Genomic DNA, 19997 nt, shown 5'->3' on the forward strand with positions numbered 1-19997 from the left:
TTATCATTGGTGTCTAAGGCTATATTTCCTTTATCATTGGTGTCTAAGGCTATATTTCCATTATCATTGGTGTCTAAGGCTATATTTCCATTATCATTGGTGTCTAAGGCTATATTTCCTTTATCATCGGTGTCTAAGGCTATATATTCATTATCATTGGTGTCTAAGGCTATATTTCCATTACTATTGGTGTCTAAGGCTATATCTCCTTTATCATTGGTGTCTAAGGCTATATCTCCTTTATCATTGGTGTCTAAGGCTATATCTCTTTTATCATTGGTGTCTAAAGCTATATCTCCTTTATCATTGGTGTCTAAGGCTATATCTCCTTTATCATTGGTGTCTAAGGCTATATTTTCATTATCATTGGTGTCTAAGGCTATATCTTATTTGGGATTGGTGTCTAAGGCTATATTTCCTTTATCATTGGTGTATAAGGCTATATTTCTATTATCATTGGTGTCTAAGGCTATATTTCCTTTTATCATTGGTGTCTAAGGCTATATCTCCTTTATCATTGGTGTCTAAGGCTATATCTCCTTTATCATTGGTGTCTAAGGCTATATCTCTTTTATCATTGGTGTCTAAGGCTATATCTCCTTTATCATTGGTGTCTAAGGCTATATCTCCTTTATCATTGGTGTCTAAGGCTATATTTCCATTATCATTAGTGTCTAAGGCTATATCTTATTTGGGATTGGTGTCTAAGGCTATATTTCCTTTATCATTGGTGTCTAAGGCTATATTTCCATTATCATTGGTGTCTAAGGCTATATTTTCTTTTATCATTGGTGTCTAAGGCTATATTTTCTTTTATCATTGGTGTCTAAGGCTATATCTCCTTTATCATTGGTGTCTAAGGCTATATCTCCTTTATCATTGGTGTCTAAGACTATATTTCCATTATCATTGGTGTCTAAGGCTATATCTCCTTTATCATTGGTGTCTAAGGCTATATCTCCTTTATCATTGGTGTCTAAGGCTATATCTCATTTATCATTGGTGTCTAAGGCTATATCTCCTTTATCATTGGTTTCTAAGGCTATATTTCCATTATCATTGGTGTCTAAGGCTATATCTCCTTTATCATTGGTGTCTAAGGCTATATCTCCTTTATCATTGGTGTCTAAGGCTATATCTCCTTTATCATTGGTGTCTAAGGCTATATCTCCTTTATCATTGGTGTCTAAGGCTATATCTCCTTTATCATTGGTGTCTAAGGCTATATCTCCTTTATCATTAGTGTCTATGGCTATATCTCCTTTATCTTTGGTGTCTAAGGCTATATCTCCTTTATCATTGGTTTCTAAGGCTATATCTCCTTTATCATTGGTGTCTAAGGCTATATCTCCTTTATCATTGGTGTCTAAGGCTATATCTCCTTTATCATTGGTGTCTAAGGCTATATCTCCTTTATCATTGGTGTCTAAGGCTATATCTTCTTTATCATTGGTGTCTAAGACTATATTTCCATTATCATTGGTGTCTAAGGCTATATCTCCTTTATCATTGGTGTCTAAGGCTATATCTCCTTTATCATTGGTGTCTAAGACTATATCTCCTTTATCATTGGTGTCTAAGGCTTTATTTCCATTATCATTGGTGTCTAAGGCTATATCTCATTTGGGATTGGTGTCTAAGGCTATATTTCCTTTATCATTGATGTCTAAGGCTATATTTCCATTATCATTGGTGTCTAAGGCTATATTTCCATTATCATTGGTGTCTAAGGCTATATTTCTTTATCATTGGTGTCTAAGGCTATATCTCTTTTATCATTGGTGTCTAAGGCTATATTTCCATTATCATTGGTGTCTAAGGCTATATTTCCATTATCATTGGTGTCTAAGGCTATATCTCCTTTATCATTGGTGTCTAAGGCTATATCTCCTTTATCATTGGTGTCTAAGGCTATATCTCCATTATCATTGGTGTCTAAGGCTATATTATCTTTATCATTGGTGTCTAAGGCTATATCTCCTTTATCATTGGTGTCTAAGGCTATATCTCTTTTATCATTGGTGTCTAAGGCTATATTTCCATTATCATTGGTGTCTAAGGCTATATTTCCAATATCATTGGTGTCTAAGGCTATATCTCCTTTATCATTGATGTCTAAGGCTATATCTCCTTTATCATTGGTGTCTAAGGCTATATCTCCTTTATCATTGGTGTCTAAGGCTATATCTCTCTTATCATTGGTGTCTAAGGCTATATTTCCATTATCATTGGTGTCTAAGGCTATATTTCCATTATCATTGGTGTCTAAGGCTATATCTCCTTTATCATTGGTGTCTAAGGCTATATTTCCATTATCATTGGTGTCTAAGGCTATATTTCTATTATCATTGGTGTCTAAGGCTATATTTCCATTATCATTGGTGTCTAAGGCTATATTTCCATTATCATTGGTGTCTAAGGCTATATTTCCATTATCATTGGTGTCTAAGGCTATATTTCCATTATCATTGGTGTCTAAGGCTATTTCTCCTTTGTGGTTGGTGTCTAAGGCTATATCTCCTTTGTGGTTGGTGTCTAAGGCTATATCTCATTTGTGATTGGTGTCTAAGGCTATATTTCCATTATCATTGGTGTCTAAGGCTATATCTCCTTTGTGGTTGGTGTCTAAGGCTATATCTCATTTGTGATTGGTGTCTAAGGCTATATCTCTTTTGTGATTGGTGTCTAAGTCTATATTTCCATTATCATTGGTGTCTAAGGCTATATCTCCTTTGTGGTTGGTGTCTAAGGCTATATCTCATTTGTGATTGGTGTCTAAGGCATTATCTCTTTTGTGATTGGTGTCTAAGGCATTATCTCTTTTGTGATTGGTGTCTAAGGCTATATTTCCATTATCATTGGTGTCTAAGGCTATATCTCCTTTGTGAATGGTGTCTAAGGCTATATCTGCTTTGTGATGGTAAAATTATACAATCCTGCATGAGGCGGTGTTTTTTAAATGTTTTTTAAAATAATAATAGCGATTTGTCACTTTTTATTTGAACAATAACACTTTGTTGGATTGCAAAATTGTGTGTGTGTTTTATCGATTATTTGTGAAACAATCAAATGTAGGCCTATAATGTCGTTGCATTGAAAACAATAGCGAAAGAGATCTTGTTGTTACTAGTGCACATATTAGCACTGTGAGTAGGGACCATATCATTACTTTTAAACCAGGGCTCTTTCCCCTCGAATCCCAGAGGAAGACATGTTTTTTTCTTTTTTGGAAAAATTTTCAATGTACTTTGACATTCTTCTCAACTCAGTTCTAAGTCATGTACCATGTAATAATACAATAGATATTTGATATCATGGGCGTAGCCGGGCCCCCCCCCCCCGAAATGAAATCCCCCCCCTTGGGGGGGTGGGGGGTGGATCGGAATTTAGTGAATGATTTTTTGCTTTGATTTTGTTTATTTTAGGTGAGATTTTAATACTAAACCATCACTTGCCCCAGCACAACCAATGGGGTTTTGAGTTTAAAATCCCCTACCAGGGGGTTTTGAGTTTAAAACCCCCTACCAGGCGGGTTCGAGTTTAAAAACCCCTACCAGGGGTTTTGAGTTTAAAACCCCCTACCAGGGGTTTTGAGTTTAAAACCCCTTACCAGGGGTTTTGAGTTTTAAAACCCCTACTTGGGGTTTTTGCAGTTAACTCACCCTCTTCTATAAAACAAAACAAAAAAAAAATGCAAACGAAAATTCCCTAATTCCAAGAGCACAGTTAAGGGAGATTTTGATTTTAAAACCCCCTCCAAAATTTACGATAAACCCACTCTTTAATATAAAAAAAAAAGCTAATTACGCACTCAAAATGTTATGAGCGTAGTTTTGAGTTTAAACCCCACTTCAGCGGAGTTCGAAGGTAAAAAATACCTCTTTAATAATAAAAACAAAGCAAATTATACACTCAAAATGTTACGAGTGTAGTCAAAGTGGTTTTGAGTTTAAACTCCCCTCCAGTGGAGTTTAAAGCTAAAAAGTACCTCTTCAATATAAATAAAAGCAAATTACTCACTCTAAAATCTATGAGCGTAGCCAAAGGGGTTTTGAGTTTAAACCCCCCGCCAGGGGGATTTGAGGCTAAAAAAAAATCTTCAGTGTAAGAAAAAAGCAAATTACGCACTCAAAATGCTATGAGCGTTGCCAAAAGGGGTTTTGAGTTTAAACCCCCATTCAGAGGGGTTTGATGCTAAAAAAGACCTCTTCAATATATATAAAAAAAAAAGCAAATTACACACTAAAATTATTTGAGCGTAGCCTATCCAATCGGGGGTTTTGAGTTTAAATCCCTCTTCTACAGTTGGCGTTTTTTTTAAAGTTTAAAACCCCTTTAGATTTTTTTTGACGATAAAACTTCTCTTTTCGATATAAAATCTAAAGCAAACTACAGTCACTTAATTCCAAGAGCGTATTCAAGAGAGGTTACACATTTTTACCATTGGCAGGGCTCCCTTAATAAACTGCATTGAATAGTCATCTACCGAAATTGAAAAACACTAAATGTGGCTCAACAAAAATGGCTAAGACAGATTTTAGGAGTCAGTTATAGAGATCGGGTTTAAATCAAGGAAATCCTATACCGAACTGGGAGTCGACCCCATAGTAAGATTGTGAGAGAGCGACGCATGAGGTTTACGGGACATGTTCTCCGACAAAATGAATTACGCATAAGAAGAGCTGCAATGATATCCTAGTACAACATACACACACATAAATACATTTTTAAAAATTCGCGGGGGGGGGGGGGATCCACCCCCCCCCCCCCCGAAAAAAAAATCCTGGCTACGCCCATGTTTGATATCCCAGAGATGGTAGCAATTTCTAGTTTCAGACTACGGTGTATTTAGTACGACTCAAAGATACACTGACGACAGTCAGAAGACAGAATACAGAGAAACGCAAATGATTCCTGCGGAGTTGCAGCGTGCAGCAACCTGAGCTCGAAACGAAATTGTGAGTTGAACTACACCTGAGCTCAAAACATCAAAGTAAATTAAATTACACCTGAGCTCAAAACATCATCATGAGTTGAACTACATCTGGGCTAAAAACGCCATTGTAAGTAGACTAAGTTGAACTACATCTGAGCTAAAAATGCCATTGTAAGTAGACTAAGTTGAACTACACCTGAGCTAAAAACATCATTGTGACTTGAACTGCACCTGAGCTAAAAACATCATTGCGAATTGAACTACTCCTGAGCTAAAAACGTCTTTGTGAGTTGAACTACACCTTAGTTCGAAACGTCATTGTGAGTTGAACCACACCTGATCTCACATCAACATTCTCTAGGGAAAGTAGAAAACATGTAGGGGGTGGCAAGTGGGGCAACCGCCCAGGCCCCGGGCCTGAGGAGCGCCCCACGATTGTAGATTTCCTTGTCACCTTCAGCTTCGCAATCCAGATCAGTTCGCATTAACTAGGACTTGTAACTCAGGAGGCCTTCCCGGCATCTATAGTATACCAATTATCTTGCAAGCTCTTCACATGACATTTTTGGTTTCAAACACCATTTAGTTGCGGTCTATTCTACGTGGCTATCATTGTTTCACCTTGGCATCAATAAAAACAATTAGCCGGAAGCGACCAATTAGCATCGTTTATTTCTTAAATAAACGACATCCAGTCGGATTTGAATAGGAAAACAAGCAGTGATCAAGTTTGAACCAGTGGCAAGGCTATAGTTATTTCTACATGAAATAGTCATAGGTCATTTAGGCCTATAGTGTTGTAACATAAATGAAACTTTTGAAAAATTGATTTTTTTTAATGAAAATTTATAAAGAAATATAGTATATTCTTAACTTTCCTGGGGTTTACGCAGGGGCGGACTGGCTATATGAGCTTTCGGGCAAATGCCCAGTGGGCCGGTACCCTAATGGGCCGGTAGGGCGACCTAAAGGGCCGCATGAGTGCAACTATGGCACGTATTAAATTGTTAAAGATTTTATGATATTCTCTTTTAAAAGTGGCCCTCTGAGCGTCATGATTTTAAAAAATCGTTTACAGACTCTACATTGTAGGTCCTAAAAAACTAATTTAACACATTTTCCGAAATAATTTAATAGCCTACATCCGTAGACAGTGCTACTGTAGTCTTCATCCTTTTAGGGCATAGACACTTAGCGATGAAAAGCAACATAAGGGCTATATTTCTTAAAAAGATATATGTTATCGATACATTATTAAACTTAACATAATGATTTTGAGGAATGGTAGGCCTATAATTGGAGGCCCATCGTATGATATAGAATTTATGGGCCGGCATGTATAGAAATGCCTGGGCCGATTTTGACATCCAGTCCGCCCCTGCGTTTACGTTCCGAGACCGCCAGCGAAATTAAAATTTACGCAGTATTTAATTTTATATAGGCCTGTTGGATTCCAAAATCCTGAACTTTAAAAAAAAAATAACGTTTGTTCTTTTCTATTTGAATTATAACATTTTGTATGAATGCAAAATAATGTGTGTGTTTGTTAAAGTTTTTTTAATTGTCTTCGGCAGGTTGAGTGCTACGATTTCAAGAAACTACTAGAGATTTGCCCGTCAAATGTACATAAGTATATGTGTATAGGCCCTACAAATAGGCCTTTATATATATCAAACTTATAGGGCTTAATTCCCATCCTACGGCATAATAATATCCCTAACAAGTAAAATAATAATTTCAAAAAAAAACAAAAAAAAAACATGAGAAATTCTCCCTGGATACAACAGCCCAGGTCAGAGTCTGCACCACCAGTACATCCTGTGCGTGACCCTCCGCCCATCTCTAGGAAGGAACAAGATGAAATTATTGAGAGATTGTCTCGCCCAACAGAAAGCGCCCTCTACAGGAAATCACTTTGCTGGAAACTCGATTCTTTTATGGATCGCGGCTATCATTCATGGACAAAGCTGGACCTATTCAAAGACTGGAAGGACTGTATGTGGACGCCTGTGGGATCCTTAAAGACAACGTACAAACTACGACCGCACAGACTGCCGGGGCTAACGTCTGGTCACGGTGAGGACAGTAATTGCGGGAGCACTTTGGAAACTCCCAGACTGTGCAACACGTCGGAAAGATGCGTTCATGTCTCATGGGGCCCGAACCTTGTTGCTAAAAAATGTGAGCTGAAACATAAGCGATGTCAAAGGGGCTCGCTGCGTTTGGCTGCAAATGTTGACACAAATTTGAACAATGACTGCTCGGGACAAATGCCAAGGCCTCTACCTTGTATTCACTAAGAGCCTTTACCTATTGTTCTGACTGCTTAATAGGCCTATTATTTGTGCAGACCTAATGTGTTTAATGGGCTTGTTATTTGTGTAGTCTTAATGTGTTTTAATGGGCCTATTATTTATGTAGACCTTTAGCGGTTTTTAATGGGCCTATTGTTTGTGTAGTCTTAATGTATTTTAATGGGCCTATTGTTTGTGTAGTCTTAATGTATTTTAATGGGCCTATTATTTGTGTAGTCTTAATGTATTTTAATGGGCCTATTGTTTATGTAGTCTTAATGTATTTTAATGGGCCTATTGTTTATGTAGTCTTAATGTATTTTAATGGGCCTATTGTTTATGTAGTCTTAATGTATTTTAATGGGCCTATTGTTTATGTAGTCTTAATGTATTTTAATGGGCCTATTGTTTGTGTAGTCTTAATGTATTTTAATGGGCCTATTGTTTATGTAGTCTTAATGTATTTTAATGGGCCTATTGTTTGTGTAGTCTTAATGTATTTTAATGGGCCTATTGTTTGTGTAGTCTTAATGTGTTTTAATGGGCCTATTATTTATGTAGGCCTAGTGGCGTAGCAAGGTACACTTGGGCCCGGCTTTAAGAATATGGTGGTGGGCCCCCTCCCGTACTTGGAGTAAAATAAAAACATATCTAACAATCAAGTATGCATCAGCACATTTTTAAAAAGGCATTATTTTGTCGGTACTATCTTTTAGAAGTAATAGAGTCAGTACATTCGAGTCACTTCTTAGACTTTGATCCACCGCGCTATTCGGCGCAGAAATCAGTGTCGAGTAGAAGTCGGTCTCTATAGTAATCATCGCGTCTACATTACTTTGTTTTATTGCTTTTTTTAAATATCTAGATCTCTATGCAGATATACAATAACACTAAGCAAATAATATAAGAAATGGATAAATTTCAAGTGCCATTGTGGGCCCCTACTACTCATGGGCCCGGGTTCATTGAACCCCTTCACTCCATGAATGCTACGCCACTGTATAGGCCCAATGTGTTTTAATAAGCCTATTATTTATGTAGCCCTAATGTGTTTATTTAAAATGTAGGCTAAAAACGTGAGAAGGCGGCGTCTGGCGCCCTGGTCCCTCTTATCTCATCTTTCCAAGAATAAGAATTTAGGAAATGCTCTTTCTCCAAAAAATGTAGGTGATAGAGCATAGCTGGCTCTCTCATATCATGTCTCTCCGAGAATTTAGGGTAGGCTATGGTGATCTCTCTCATTGCTCCCCAAGAATTTTGGTGATGTCATTATAAATCAAAGTGTCACGTAGCATTAAGCAGCTGTTGCAATAAGTTTATATTTAGATATCTGCAGCGCAAGGTCATAGTTGCCTGGTCGTGCGGTTTGCACGCTGGACTGTCGTTCAGATTTATCGATGGTCCCGGGCCCAAACCCTGCCGCTCCCATCCCCCGTCGTCCTACGGGAGGTTTGGACTAGGAAGTAATTATCTTCAACTCTGAAGGTACGTCCGAAACATGTAAAACATTTTACAAACAATAGCTATGTTGATTGACGAGTTTCACAGAACAGAAGCGTCCAAGTCCATTATTAGTGCATTCATTGGTTAAATATTTGCATCACGGCAGCAAGTTAATTCCAGACCAGAAAAGGAGCGAGATTGTTCCCAAATATAGTAAGACGAAGATGGTAAAAAGTATTTAAAGGACGGATAGATTCAGTCGGGAGCTGGAAATACGACAGTACATTTGTTTTAATTTAATTGTATTGTATAATGTGTATATTATTAAAGCGATTTGTAGTTTCAGAATTAAAAAGCTTTGTATTTATTGTTAATGAATCTTAGTTGTTTTGAATTTCTAGTTTGCATATGAATCTTTGGCATATTGTTTGGGTGTTCAGTAAGTGTTTAAAAGTAGAAATATAAAACTATACTATCAGAAGCGCATTGTCTGGTCAACACAATCTCAAAGTAGCATTAAGACATCATCACATCTAGCACTCAAATATAAATATCGTTACACAAAGCTATATTTATGCATTAGTAGTTTAGTTGGCATAATCAAAGCTATATTTATACATTAGCTTATTATGTAGTCAACTCCCTTATAGGCGCAGAGTCGCCTGCAAAGAAGCTTCTCCTCTCTCTACGCAGGTCTAAATGGACCGCTCGAGGTCAAAAGCGTCGCAGAATCTGCCAAAACGTAGCTTACTGAACAATTAGCACTTGTGTAGGGTATAAATTTCCCATAATCGAAAGGGAAGGCACTACAATTGTATATACACTTTCAGTCTCACTCTTGTGCTGTTCACATATAATCTAATGTACTGGCTTGACCAAACCTTGATATCAAACAACCACTTATTATTGACATCACTTGGCTATTCAATTATTATTAAAAAAAACAAAACAAAACAACATTGAAACATGAATGTTAAATAGATTTAATAGTTACATTAAAAGTAAAAATAGTTCACAATAAACTCTTCAAGTCCAAGCGTCTTCAAGGCACCAATAGATCTGGTCTAAATGTTTGGCCTGATTCAAAATTCTGTTCTAGAATATGAATACTGGACTTCAATGACATACGACTCACAACCAAACAGCAGCCAATAGCAGATATCACATGCAATCTGTTATACAAAAATAGTGAGCTCAAGAAAAGACAATAAGTTAGTGGAAACCATATCTACATAGTTAAATGTCACTGCTCTATTCAAATCAATATTCACACAATGCTAGTGTCCTAGGTGTGTTGTTTTGTAGGCATGAGACATTTTTACAACTGTTTAAAATAAAGGAATCAATTATTGAAAAAAAACAAAAGGGAGGAAACAATATTTAAACATAAAAATAATCTTACAAAAACAACAACAATGTTTCCATTCAGACAAACCTACCCATTCTATACTACGTAATATAGTTGAAGCTTTATAAATAGAACATAAATTGAGCTTATCACTTTAAAATGAACAGTGACAAATAAATATAAAAATACCCAGACGTACTATCATAACGGAAGACTTTATAATCAAATATGAATGCAACAAAAATACTTCCACATATCATAGACATATTATATATCTATATATATGTATGTGTGTATATATATACACATATATTTTTGTCTGCAGTTCTTTAAATCATACCATTGAAATATTAAAGTGACTAAAAGTTAAATACAGTTTAAAATGATAAAATATTTGCGAAGCTTTAATTAAAAAACTAACAGAATATTTATCTACAGATAAGTTTATTTATTTTGACAATCCCCATACATAAATAACATTTCCAAAAATCTATCGCATCCCCTTCGCTTTAAACCTTTTTTGATAGCCATGAAGACTCAAATATATATATATATATAAATGGAATGGCTAAGCCTTTGGACTCTTGTTGCAAAAGCAAAAAAAAAATAATTCGAATCAAATGTTAATTAAAACAAGAGGTAGGGGTTACTACTTGAATCTTTAGGGTCAAGGGCAAATTTTTTTAATGATCAATACATGTACTAAAAACAAATTCTTAAAAATGGAAACACCCACATCAAAGAAGAAGCTAAAAGTAAACAAGTTTAAAAACTGCACAGCAGCATAAAATGTTTCTTAATTTACAGAACACCAATCAATGTTATTTAAGTTCTTAAACTTTTATCGAGAGTTTAGCATTGCATGACTGGAAATAGAATCCTTAACTACCACAGTATATATGATACAAGATGAGACAATGTAAAGGTAGACGCTGATCTGAATAGAAGTATAGTATGACAAAGCCAACTTCAATATGATACAAGATGAGACAATGTAAAGGTAGACGCTGATCTGAATAGAAGTATAGTATGACAAAGCCAACTTCAATATGATACAAGATGAGACAATGTAAAGGTAGACGCTGATCTGAATAGAAGTATAGTATGACAAAGCCAACTTCAATATGATACAAGATGAGACAATGTAAAGGTAGACGCTGATCTGAATAGAAGTATAGTATGACAAAGCCAACTTCAATATGATACAAGATGAGACAATGTAAAGGTAGACGCTGATCTGAATAGAAGTATAGTATGACAAAGCCAACTTCAATATGATACAATGTAAAGGTAGACACTGATCTGAATAGAAGTATAGTATGACAAAGCCAACTTCAATGCGATAGGTGATTCTTTCAATACAAAAAAAAAAAAAAAGCGTTTAAACACATGGCATCATAAATTAATTTAGATTTCAAATCAAATTATGCTCCAAGTAGTGCATTTTTGCTATAACCAACTTTTTTAGATTAATATAACAAACTAATACTATTTTGCCTTTATAAAATCTAAAAATCCTCTCAGCTAATTTGTTTGAAACCAAGTAATCACAACATATTTCCAAAAAGTATCAACATAATAGTCAAAATAATGATAAAACTACATTTGTTTTAGTAAAATGATGTACTCCAATTAAATAATAAATTAAAAAAAAATTTTTTTGGAGCAGCTACAAGAAAACATATACTTTAAAATAAAAAATGCTACAATGAATTCCAAGTCTTTGCCAAGTGGTATATAATATCAATAGACAATGGATGAAAAAAAAAAGTTCAATTTATGTACAGCAAGATTTGTATTTAAAATTCATAAATAACTTGGAATACTCAAAAGAAATTTAAATAAGAGCTTAATCACAGCATGTTTGTATCATTTTTTTTATTATTATGCCATTTCAGAGTTCAATTTACAAGGAGAATAAATGATGGAAAACTTGGGACTGATTCCTAGAATAGCAGTTTCACTAAGAAATTAAGACACAAAGGTTATCTATCTACAACAACATATAGGGTCACTGGAGCATACACTTGTTCACACTGGTCTCTGTTCTGGTTCTCTGAAAAGAGAGATTTTATAATTGAATACACTATAATCAAATCGGCTTCATCATATAATAAACTCATGAGATATAAAGGCACCACAAACTGAATGCATTGATAGTTCTCAAATAATTTATTGAATATTGTTACAAATAATTTGACATCCGCTATTTAAATTAATAAATGCAGGTGTCAAAAGAATATTGTTTTTGGTAGCTATTAAAGTTTTAAAGCTAATATCATATGTTGACATTTTTCAGCAAAGAAAAAAACACATTTTAGGATAGTTCCATTAAGCACATTCTATTGTTAATCCAAAACAAGACATTGGCCCCTATAGAAAGAAAACTATATTAAGAGCTGCTGATCAAAAAACAACAGCACAATTCTTCTCAGAAAGGATTACTCATCTGAGCCTCTAACATAAAAATGAAAATAAAGTAGAAGAAGAATTAAGCTAAGAAGTTATTATCACAACTTCATTGTATCGATTGAAATTAGCACATTAATCAAGTAATACATTTAATAAGTAAACAGGCAAGATTGTTCAAAGTTATATATATACTGTAATTTTCAATAATCTTTGTTGCAAATAACAAAAATAATTAGATAAAAAGCTAAGCAACTGTGCATTAAGTGGAGCATTTCTAGAAGTTTGTAAAATAGGATTTAAAAATGGTTGTATGTGTATAAAACTGGATTCTAATTTATTTCTAACTAAAATGTAAAGTGTAAACCATTTATTGTTTCTCAGAAAAACTGCCATTTTGTGCAACCTCTATACACTTTCTTCACTTTACTCATTTCCTCTTCATATCCTCCTCCTCTCCCACTCACCTCCGCCCCAAATCAAAGCTTATCTATAGAAACATGCATCTAGGCCCTCACACTTTGTGGTTGACGCTGCTGCTGCGATAAAGATTCCTGCTCACTGGCAGCCAGAGCTTGAGCAAGTAGAAAATCTTCTCTTTCCTGATCTGTCATGCTGAAAAACAAAATTACTGTATTAGACATCCCATTATACTTATCAAACAACAGTAATATTTAATATTCAAATACAATCTTAAGGTGATCTAGATAATAAAAAAATTATACAAAATGCTTCTACCAGTTTTTTTTTTGTTTCTTTAAATACATAAACTATTGTAAAATGGCTCACAAAAAAAATTAATCATTATTAAATGTTTCACTATAGAACAACTTACTTTCTAGTCAACTGTGCATCTCCTGAAAGACTATTCATGGATAACTGTATTGCACGAGCCAGGGCTTCATCTTCACTCTCAAAGAATAAAAAGGTTACATTTGTGAGTTTAGGTTTCTTGTTAATGTCATGCTAATAGTTTTGTACTTCTAAATAATCTAAAGATAAATGTACATACCATTGATCCCTGAACAGATGATACATTAGCTTGTACAGTTGATGGTTGCCTTGAGTTACTTTAAAAAAAAACCAACAACACATACTTAGAAGATGCACTATAAAAAATGTTTTAAATGAGCCCAATTTTGTTTACTAAGTGGGTATTGTATGAAGGTCAAAGTTTTTAATGCCTTTGTTAATGGTTGTAATATTTCAAAATATAATGACCAAAACTTCATTGTTTAGGGACTCAAAGTTTCTACAAAATTAAAAAAACAAAATGACAGTAATGTTAGATTTTCATAGGATAGAAAAAAACAACAACAACTAATGTACCAGAAAAACCTGAGACAATAAAAATGTAACTATTTATTCTTTATAACTAAACAAAACTAGTGTTCAGTAAAAAAATATAAGAACATATATACATAGGTATATATTTGAATAGATGAATGTTATGAAAATTGTATTCTGTATCGGTTGTCGTTCTTATGTTTACATGTGCTTGTAACTCGTCTGTGAGAATGTGTTCACGAAATGTGTGTTGTGTAGTCATTCAGTGTATTAAAGCCATACTATACAGACATGGTTCTCGGCTCTCTTATCTTTATGTTCATAACAATCTATATCTGTTGCAATATTTACGAAGAACAATTCTTGTTCACATTTCAAAGAAAAGAATTAGCCTACCAGCCTAAAATATCAGTCAGCCACTGTTTAGCATGAAACTTTTCTTCATTAATTTTTTTTCATAATTCCACACATTTTCAGGGCTGTATAAATAAAAAATATAAATATTGCAACCTAATAACAACAGGAAAAAAAAAAAAATAAATAAACAGTTACTTTGAGCTTCCTTTCGATTGCCCTGATTGGGATGAAGATGGTATTGTTTGAAATTTTTTAGGCGAGCTTCCAGAAGCTTGCTGTGATCGAAGAATTGCAGCAGCTCTAAAATATACATAGTAGAATTCTTTACCAAAATTGTTTATGTCTTAAAAAGTACTTTTGTTAGTGGCATGCGTTAGATATATCTAAATATAAAAAGCAACATTTAATACCCAGCATTGTTAACAGTCCTTCCTGATCCCTGAAAACCTTGACAGTCATGATCTTGTTCATGTCTGTGTCTCAAACAGAAATTAAGACGGCATGTTTCACACTTGACTGGAATAAGCTGATAATAAGAAATGGAGGTTGATGCTAATAAATATTTCCAAACAACATTTAAATTTAAAAAATCGATCTTAATGTGTAAATTAATCTTTTCATAATGATTTAAATAATCCACAAGCATCCTTTCTAGCCAACTTGGTGAATCCCTTGACGAAATAGGCACAGCATAGATAAAATAATAGTAGATGATGGGTGTGAATCATTTCTATTTGCAAAGGCTTTGAGTGGTCAGCACAAAGCCCTGTTTCTTTTACTGGCCATAGCCATTATCAAGTGTTTGAGCTCAAACTCAATAAATTTATCCAGGCCATCAATTCTGACCAAAAAGATATTCATCATCATTGGTCTCCTTCCTCTTGTGGCTGTGGAGCCCTATTTTGGAGAGACACTCCCGTCCACAAATATCGCAGGTTAAGGTGGCTTTTGCTTCGGTGGTAGAGGAGTGGCCATTTTTCACATTGTCTGTTTATCTTCCAGGGCTGAGACCCATGTTCTTTTGCTATCCATAGCTTTCTTGGTCACTGTCTCTCTCCATCTGGTGCGGTCTAGAGCTATGTCTTCACAATGGTCAGCATTGATGTTCACTGATTTGAGTTCTGACCAAAAAGATATTCATATAATGTTACTAAAAGGTAAGTAATGTCTCAACTAATGTCTCTTAATCCAATGGATGGATAACTCTTTGTCTTACAATTATGAAGAAACTATACTGGCCTTTATTTCTGAATAATGTAACGAAGCCCTTTTGCAACTTTGTAACTAGACTAAATTCCCCATTTATAATATAATAAGGCCAAAAAATTAAAATTTAGCTGACTAACCTCTTTTTGTTTACATCCCTTTTTAGAACACTTGTTTGTATAAACCTAAACAAGGAAAAAAGTATTAGATGAAATATGATGACATGTTGTTGAAAGTAATGACTTTTGTTGAATACTTAGAATTTGTGTTGTGTTCTTGGTTACATTGATTTCAATATGTAATAACTTTTCTAATAATTTAGAAATACTAAAGCAGCTTAAAATATGAGTATATATATATAAACAGTCTAAAACTAAGAAGCTTACATTATTTAGAACTAAATCTTGTGTTTACCTTTCTTCTTTCTTTAGCTGGATCTGATTGGCAATCTGATTCTATGTGCCTCCCTACAACTACATCAGGGAGTTCTCCTTTTTTCAAAGGACAAGGCAAGTTACATAATGGACAGACAGGAATTTGATTGTCCTTGAAATTTAAACAAAATAAAAAGTCTGAAGTAATGTTTATAAAACAAAAACATGTAAAAGTTTTAACCTACACTGTTTTAAAAAACAAAATAAATGAATAAAATAATCACCTTTTTGTAAGCATCTGGACAACTATGATTAGCATATGTGATGTGATCACGGCTGTAATAAATAATTTTGTTTATAAGTAATAAGATAAGATAATTTTTATTGATTCAATCAAATGGAAATTCAGTTTCACTACAATTGACAACCTCAGCTTAACTACTGCACAATAACAATATAGATGCGCATACGAACAACATTCACATGCAAAAACACATACACACTCATAACCAGCGCTCCATTTCAGTTTGTTGTTGATGGCTGTACCAAGGTATTTATATTCTTGCACTTGTTCTACAGTTCGGTTGTTTATCTGAATTTCTGCAAGATCACCTTTATGTTTCCTAAAATAGTACAGATTTTCGTCACCTCAAACATGCGGTAACTGGAATTATTTAAGACGTCTTCCAAATGGAAGGTATTTTGTGTGTTTGTCAGGATTTTGTTGAATATAGCACAAAAGATATAAGCCAGTTGTTCCGCACATAGCTTAACAAGTTTTCCCACTAAAGTTGTCGGGTCCTGTGGCTTTGGCAATGTTTACTTATATAAATATTTTAGTCACTTCTTGTTTATTAAACAGTTCTTAAGATTGGTTTAGATTGCTGTTTTCAAATGATACAAATAAATCATGGTGGTCTTTCTCAAAGTTGTGGCAGTCAAATTGGCTGTAAAAATCATTTAATTCATTGACAAATTTGTTATTGTCAGCAACACACATTGGTTCGCGCTTAGGTACGTAGCCAGTAATTTGATTCAAGCCACTCCAACAAGCTTTAGAGTTATTTTTCTTGAAAAAGCTTTCAATTTTTTCCTTGAATCTCTCTTTTCCTTCAAATAATTTCTTTTTAAGGGCTTTTTTGGCTGAGATGAATTCAGAAGAACTGCTCTTGAACATTCTTTTCTTGTATAGAATCGCTTCCTTTATTTCTTTGGTCATCCGGGGTCTATTATTACTGAATGTTTTAATTTTCTTCTTTGATAGAAAGTAATGATAAATTAAAGGAAGTCTAAACAAATTTTATAATTTGGTGTAATAAAAAGAATAGGTTCCATATATATAATTTAAAATTAAGAAAAATACTAATATTGAAAAAACGATACTAGAAACTTTTTAAAACTAAAAGTCAAAACCCTTTTCAAATTTTCTAGAATCATCTGTACAAAACCTACTAGCTCAAATTTCAACATTATACTTGTTAATAAAATTACTGATGATAAAGTATATTTTAATAAAGAAAAACACACACATATATAGATATAAAGTAAAAGGTAGCTGGGGATATTTAGAAAACATAGTATTCTTAACTTCATCAAATTTGCTTTAAATAACCTTACCAAAAAATTTGAGAACAAGCATCGCACTTCATTGGTAGAAAATCTATTGAATAATTAAAAAACAACTTGAATAATTAAAAAACAACTGTTCTATAAAAGTATTTAAACTTTAAAATAAAGACCTAATTATAAGCCTTACAGTTGTAGAAAACATACATAAAAATTAGTAATAAATATATAAGATCCAACATTCAAAAGAATAATTTTAACCTAGATTTGTATTATTAGACAATGACTTCATGTCGTGTGTAATTATTTCTACTCCTCGAAACACATACCTGCTAGCCATAGTGGACGAATTTTCTAGATTGCCATTTGCATAAGGCTGTTCTGATATGTCGGATTTAACAGTTATCAAATGTCTAGATAATTTATTAGGACTATTCAAAATGCCTGACTATGTACACTCTAATAGAGCTACGTCATTCATCTCTAGAAAAGTTCAGGAGTTTTTACATGAGAGAAGGGTGGCTACAAATAGGACCACCCCATTTAATCGCAGAGGAAATTTCAAGCAGAAAGCTTATCAGCTCCTTATAGAAATCTATAACTTAAGCTTTAAAAACACAAGGGCTCCCAGTTTCTTAGTGGGAGCAGGTGTTGAATCAAGACCTGCACTCTATTTATTTGTTCTCTACTTTGTACCACTACAAACGAAACACCCCATTCAAGTTCTCTTGCAGGTCCACCTTCAGCAAATCGATCCCAACATAGTTAATTTAACTATGTGTTGTGTTAAAAAGGGAGTTGTTAAAAAATGGAGTTTTAACATTAGAATATGATGGTACAAAGCTGTGGACTTAATCACAAACAACCCACGGTATGCCATTGTCAGAATTCCTGATGGAAGAGAAGAAACAGTGTCATTGCGACATTTGGCCAACACTCCAAGAGAGGGATATTCAGAAGTGTATCAACAAATAGAAATGAAGACATGGAGCCTGAGACAATCCCTATCATGCATTTTCCTATTGACCGTGTGATATGGAAACACTGACTACTCCTATCACATGGGGGAAAACAGACTACACGAGGAAGCTAATAGAGGTATTGAGTCTCCAGTTAGAGAGTCGCCAATGTCACCAATTCAAAGTGACGACAGCATTGGTCCAGGTAGATACAACCAAGAACCAACCAACCTAATTACAAGGATAGTCATTTCATATTGTATTACTCATTTGATTATAATACTACATTAATATATTATATTTACTATAACTACAATTCTAATGGTGTAATATTATATTTAATAGTCATACTATGACCCACATTACAGCTAATCATTTAATATTGTAGTTAGAACTTATTTATTTATGTGGTTATATAATACTATTTTCATTATAATTTAATTGTGTAACACTGTAACTGTATTTTGTAGGGAAGGTCATGTCAGTTGTATGTGTGTTCATTGTTGAATAAAGCCATGATATTGGTATTTTAGTATAGTTATTTCATTAAAGTTTTATTCTATACTATAAATTTTAGATCTAAAATCTAAATCTATGGTCTAGCTTTATATAATATTCTAATCAAAACTAGATTATATCTAGTATCATCTAGATCTAGAATTTAGATCTACTACAGTACCATACATTTTTTTTACACAGACAAAGTACTAGTTAGTTACTAGATCTATTCTAAGTACTCAGTCTCAGTCAGTAATACTGTGTTAGTGTGTCTGCACTGTATTATTAATTGCATTAGTACCAACTAGATTAGATATAAATATTATAATATAATAATTAATAATATTTAATAAAATATACTGTGACAGTAAATGAGTAATATAGTTATACATTCATTATACTCAGACTTCAGAGGAGATGTGAGAGAAGACCAAGAGTTCGGAAGAGACAGACATAATCACATAGTCATACTCATAGTCATGATAGTGTCAGTGACACTGACAGTCTAGATTTAGAATAAGAATAATTTAGATCTAGATCTAACTCTACTAGTCTCTAGACTGTCTAAGTCTAAGAGATAGTTAGTTTGATAGTAGAATCTAGACTAATCTTAAATATAGTATTATTAGTATATACTATATATATCTAGGACTAGATCTAGAGTCTAGGTCTAGATTCAAGATTGTCTAAATTCTTATTCTAGAATACTAGATAGATAATCATACGACATAATAGATCTAGAATATTCTAGAATAAGAATAGATCTCTAATCATAATATTTAGATTCTATATCTAGATTAGATCTAGAATCTATCACTATCATTTATTATACTAATTTAGTATCATTACATATATTTCATATAATCATCATCATGATATACTGAACAGTGAATACTCTCTATCAGATTTTGAGACTATCATAATCATTTTATCAATACTATCATTTATTCATTATCATGATATTATTATTATATTATCAATTTAAGTTTAAGCTCACCTAGTTGCTTGCAAGATGGTTCTTTGCAATGTTCACCAAGATTCGGCAATTCCATTTTAAATATTTTAGATCTAGTCTAGCAACAAGAGCTATAGATTTATAAATGAAGACTAAATTCCAAACCCAATTATTTATAAACCAGGTCAAAATCACAGAATCATAATGAGCTAATCGTAAAGGAAGTGACATTTATTTACGATTTACAATATTTTAAAAACATGACCGGCACATTTCACATGGCACATTGTTTACATACATAGATCTAGATCTATATCTATTTATTAAAGTTTCGAAGCTTCTGATTGCGTAGATTAAGTAAATTT

General features: G+C 33.6%; 1 protein-coding gene across 2 annotated transcripts; it reads right to left on the reverse strand.

Annotated features, from left to right (window-relative positions):
- Positions 1-9632: 9632 nt before the first annotated feature.
- On the reverse strand, positions 9633-19867 carry LOC106054566 (AN1-type zinc finger protein 2A-like). 2 transcript variants are annotated; one of them, XM_013210484.2, is made up of 11 exons: positions 19675-19867; positions 17272-17314; positions 15939-15990; positions 15695-15826; positions 15421-15465; positions 14485-14600; positions 14270-14374; positions 13443-13500; positions 13266-13342; positions 12949-13045; positions 9633-12077 (listed from the first exon to the last, which is right to left on the reverse strand). In XM_013210484.2, exons 1-11 carry the CDS (start codon positions 19727-19729, stop codon positions 12033-12035), a joined length of 825 nt encoding a protein of 274 aa, XP_013065938.2. In that variant the 5' UTR covers positions 19730-19867; the 3' UTR covers positions 9633-12032. The 2 variants fall into 2 exon arrangements, with proteins under 2 accessions (XP_013065938.2, XP_013065939.2); XM_013210485.2 differs by having other exon boundaries at positions 12898-13045; positions 19675-19866.
- Positions 19868-19997: the final 130 nt, after the last annotated feature.

Source organism: Biomphalaria glabrata, chromosome 8, assembly GCF_947242115.1.
Source record: "Biomphalaria glabrata chromosome 8, xgBioGlab47.1, whole genome shotgun sequence".
In the NCBI taxonomy this organism is placed as follows: Eukaryota; Metazoa; Mollusca; class Gastropoda; family Planorbidae; genus Biomphalaria; species Biomphalaria glabrata.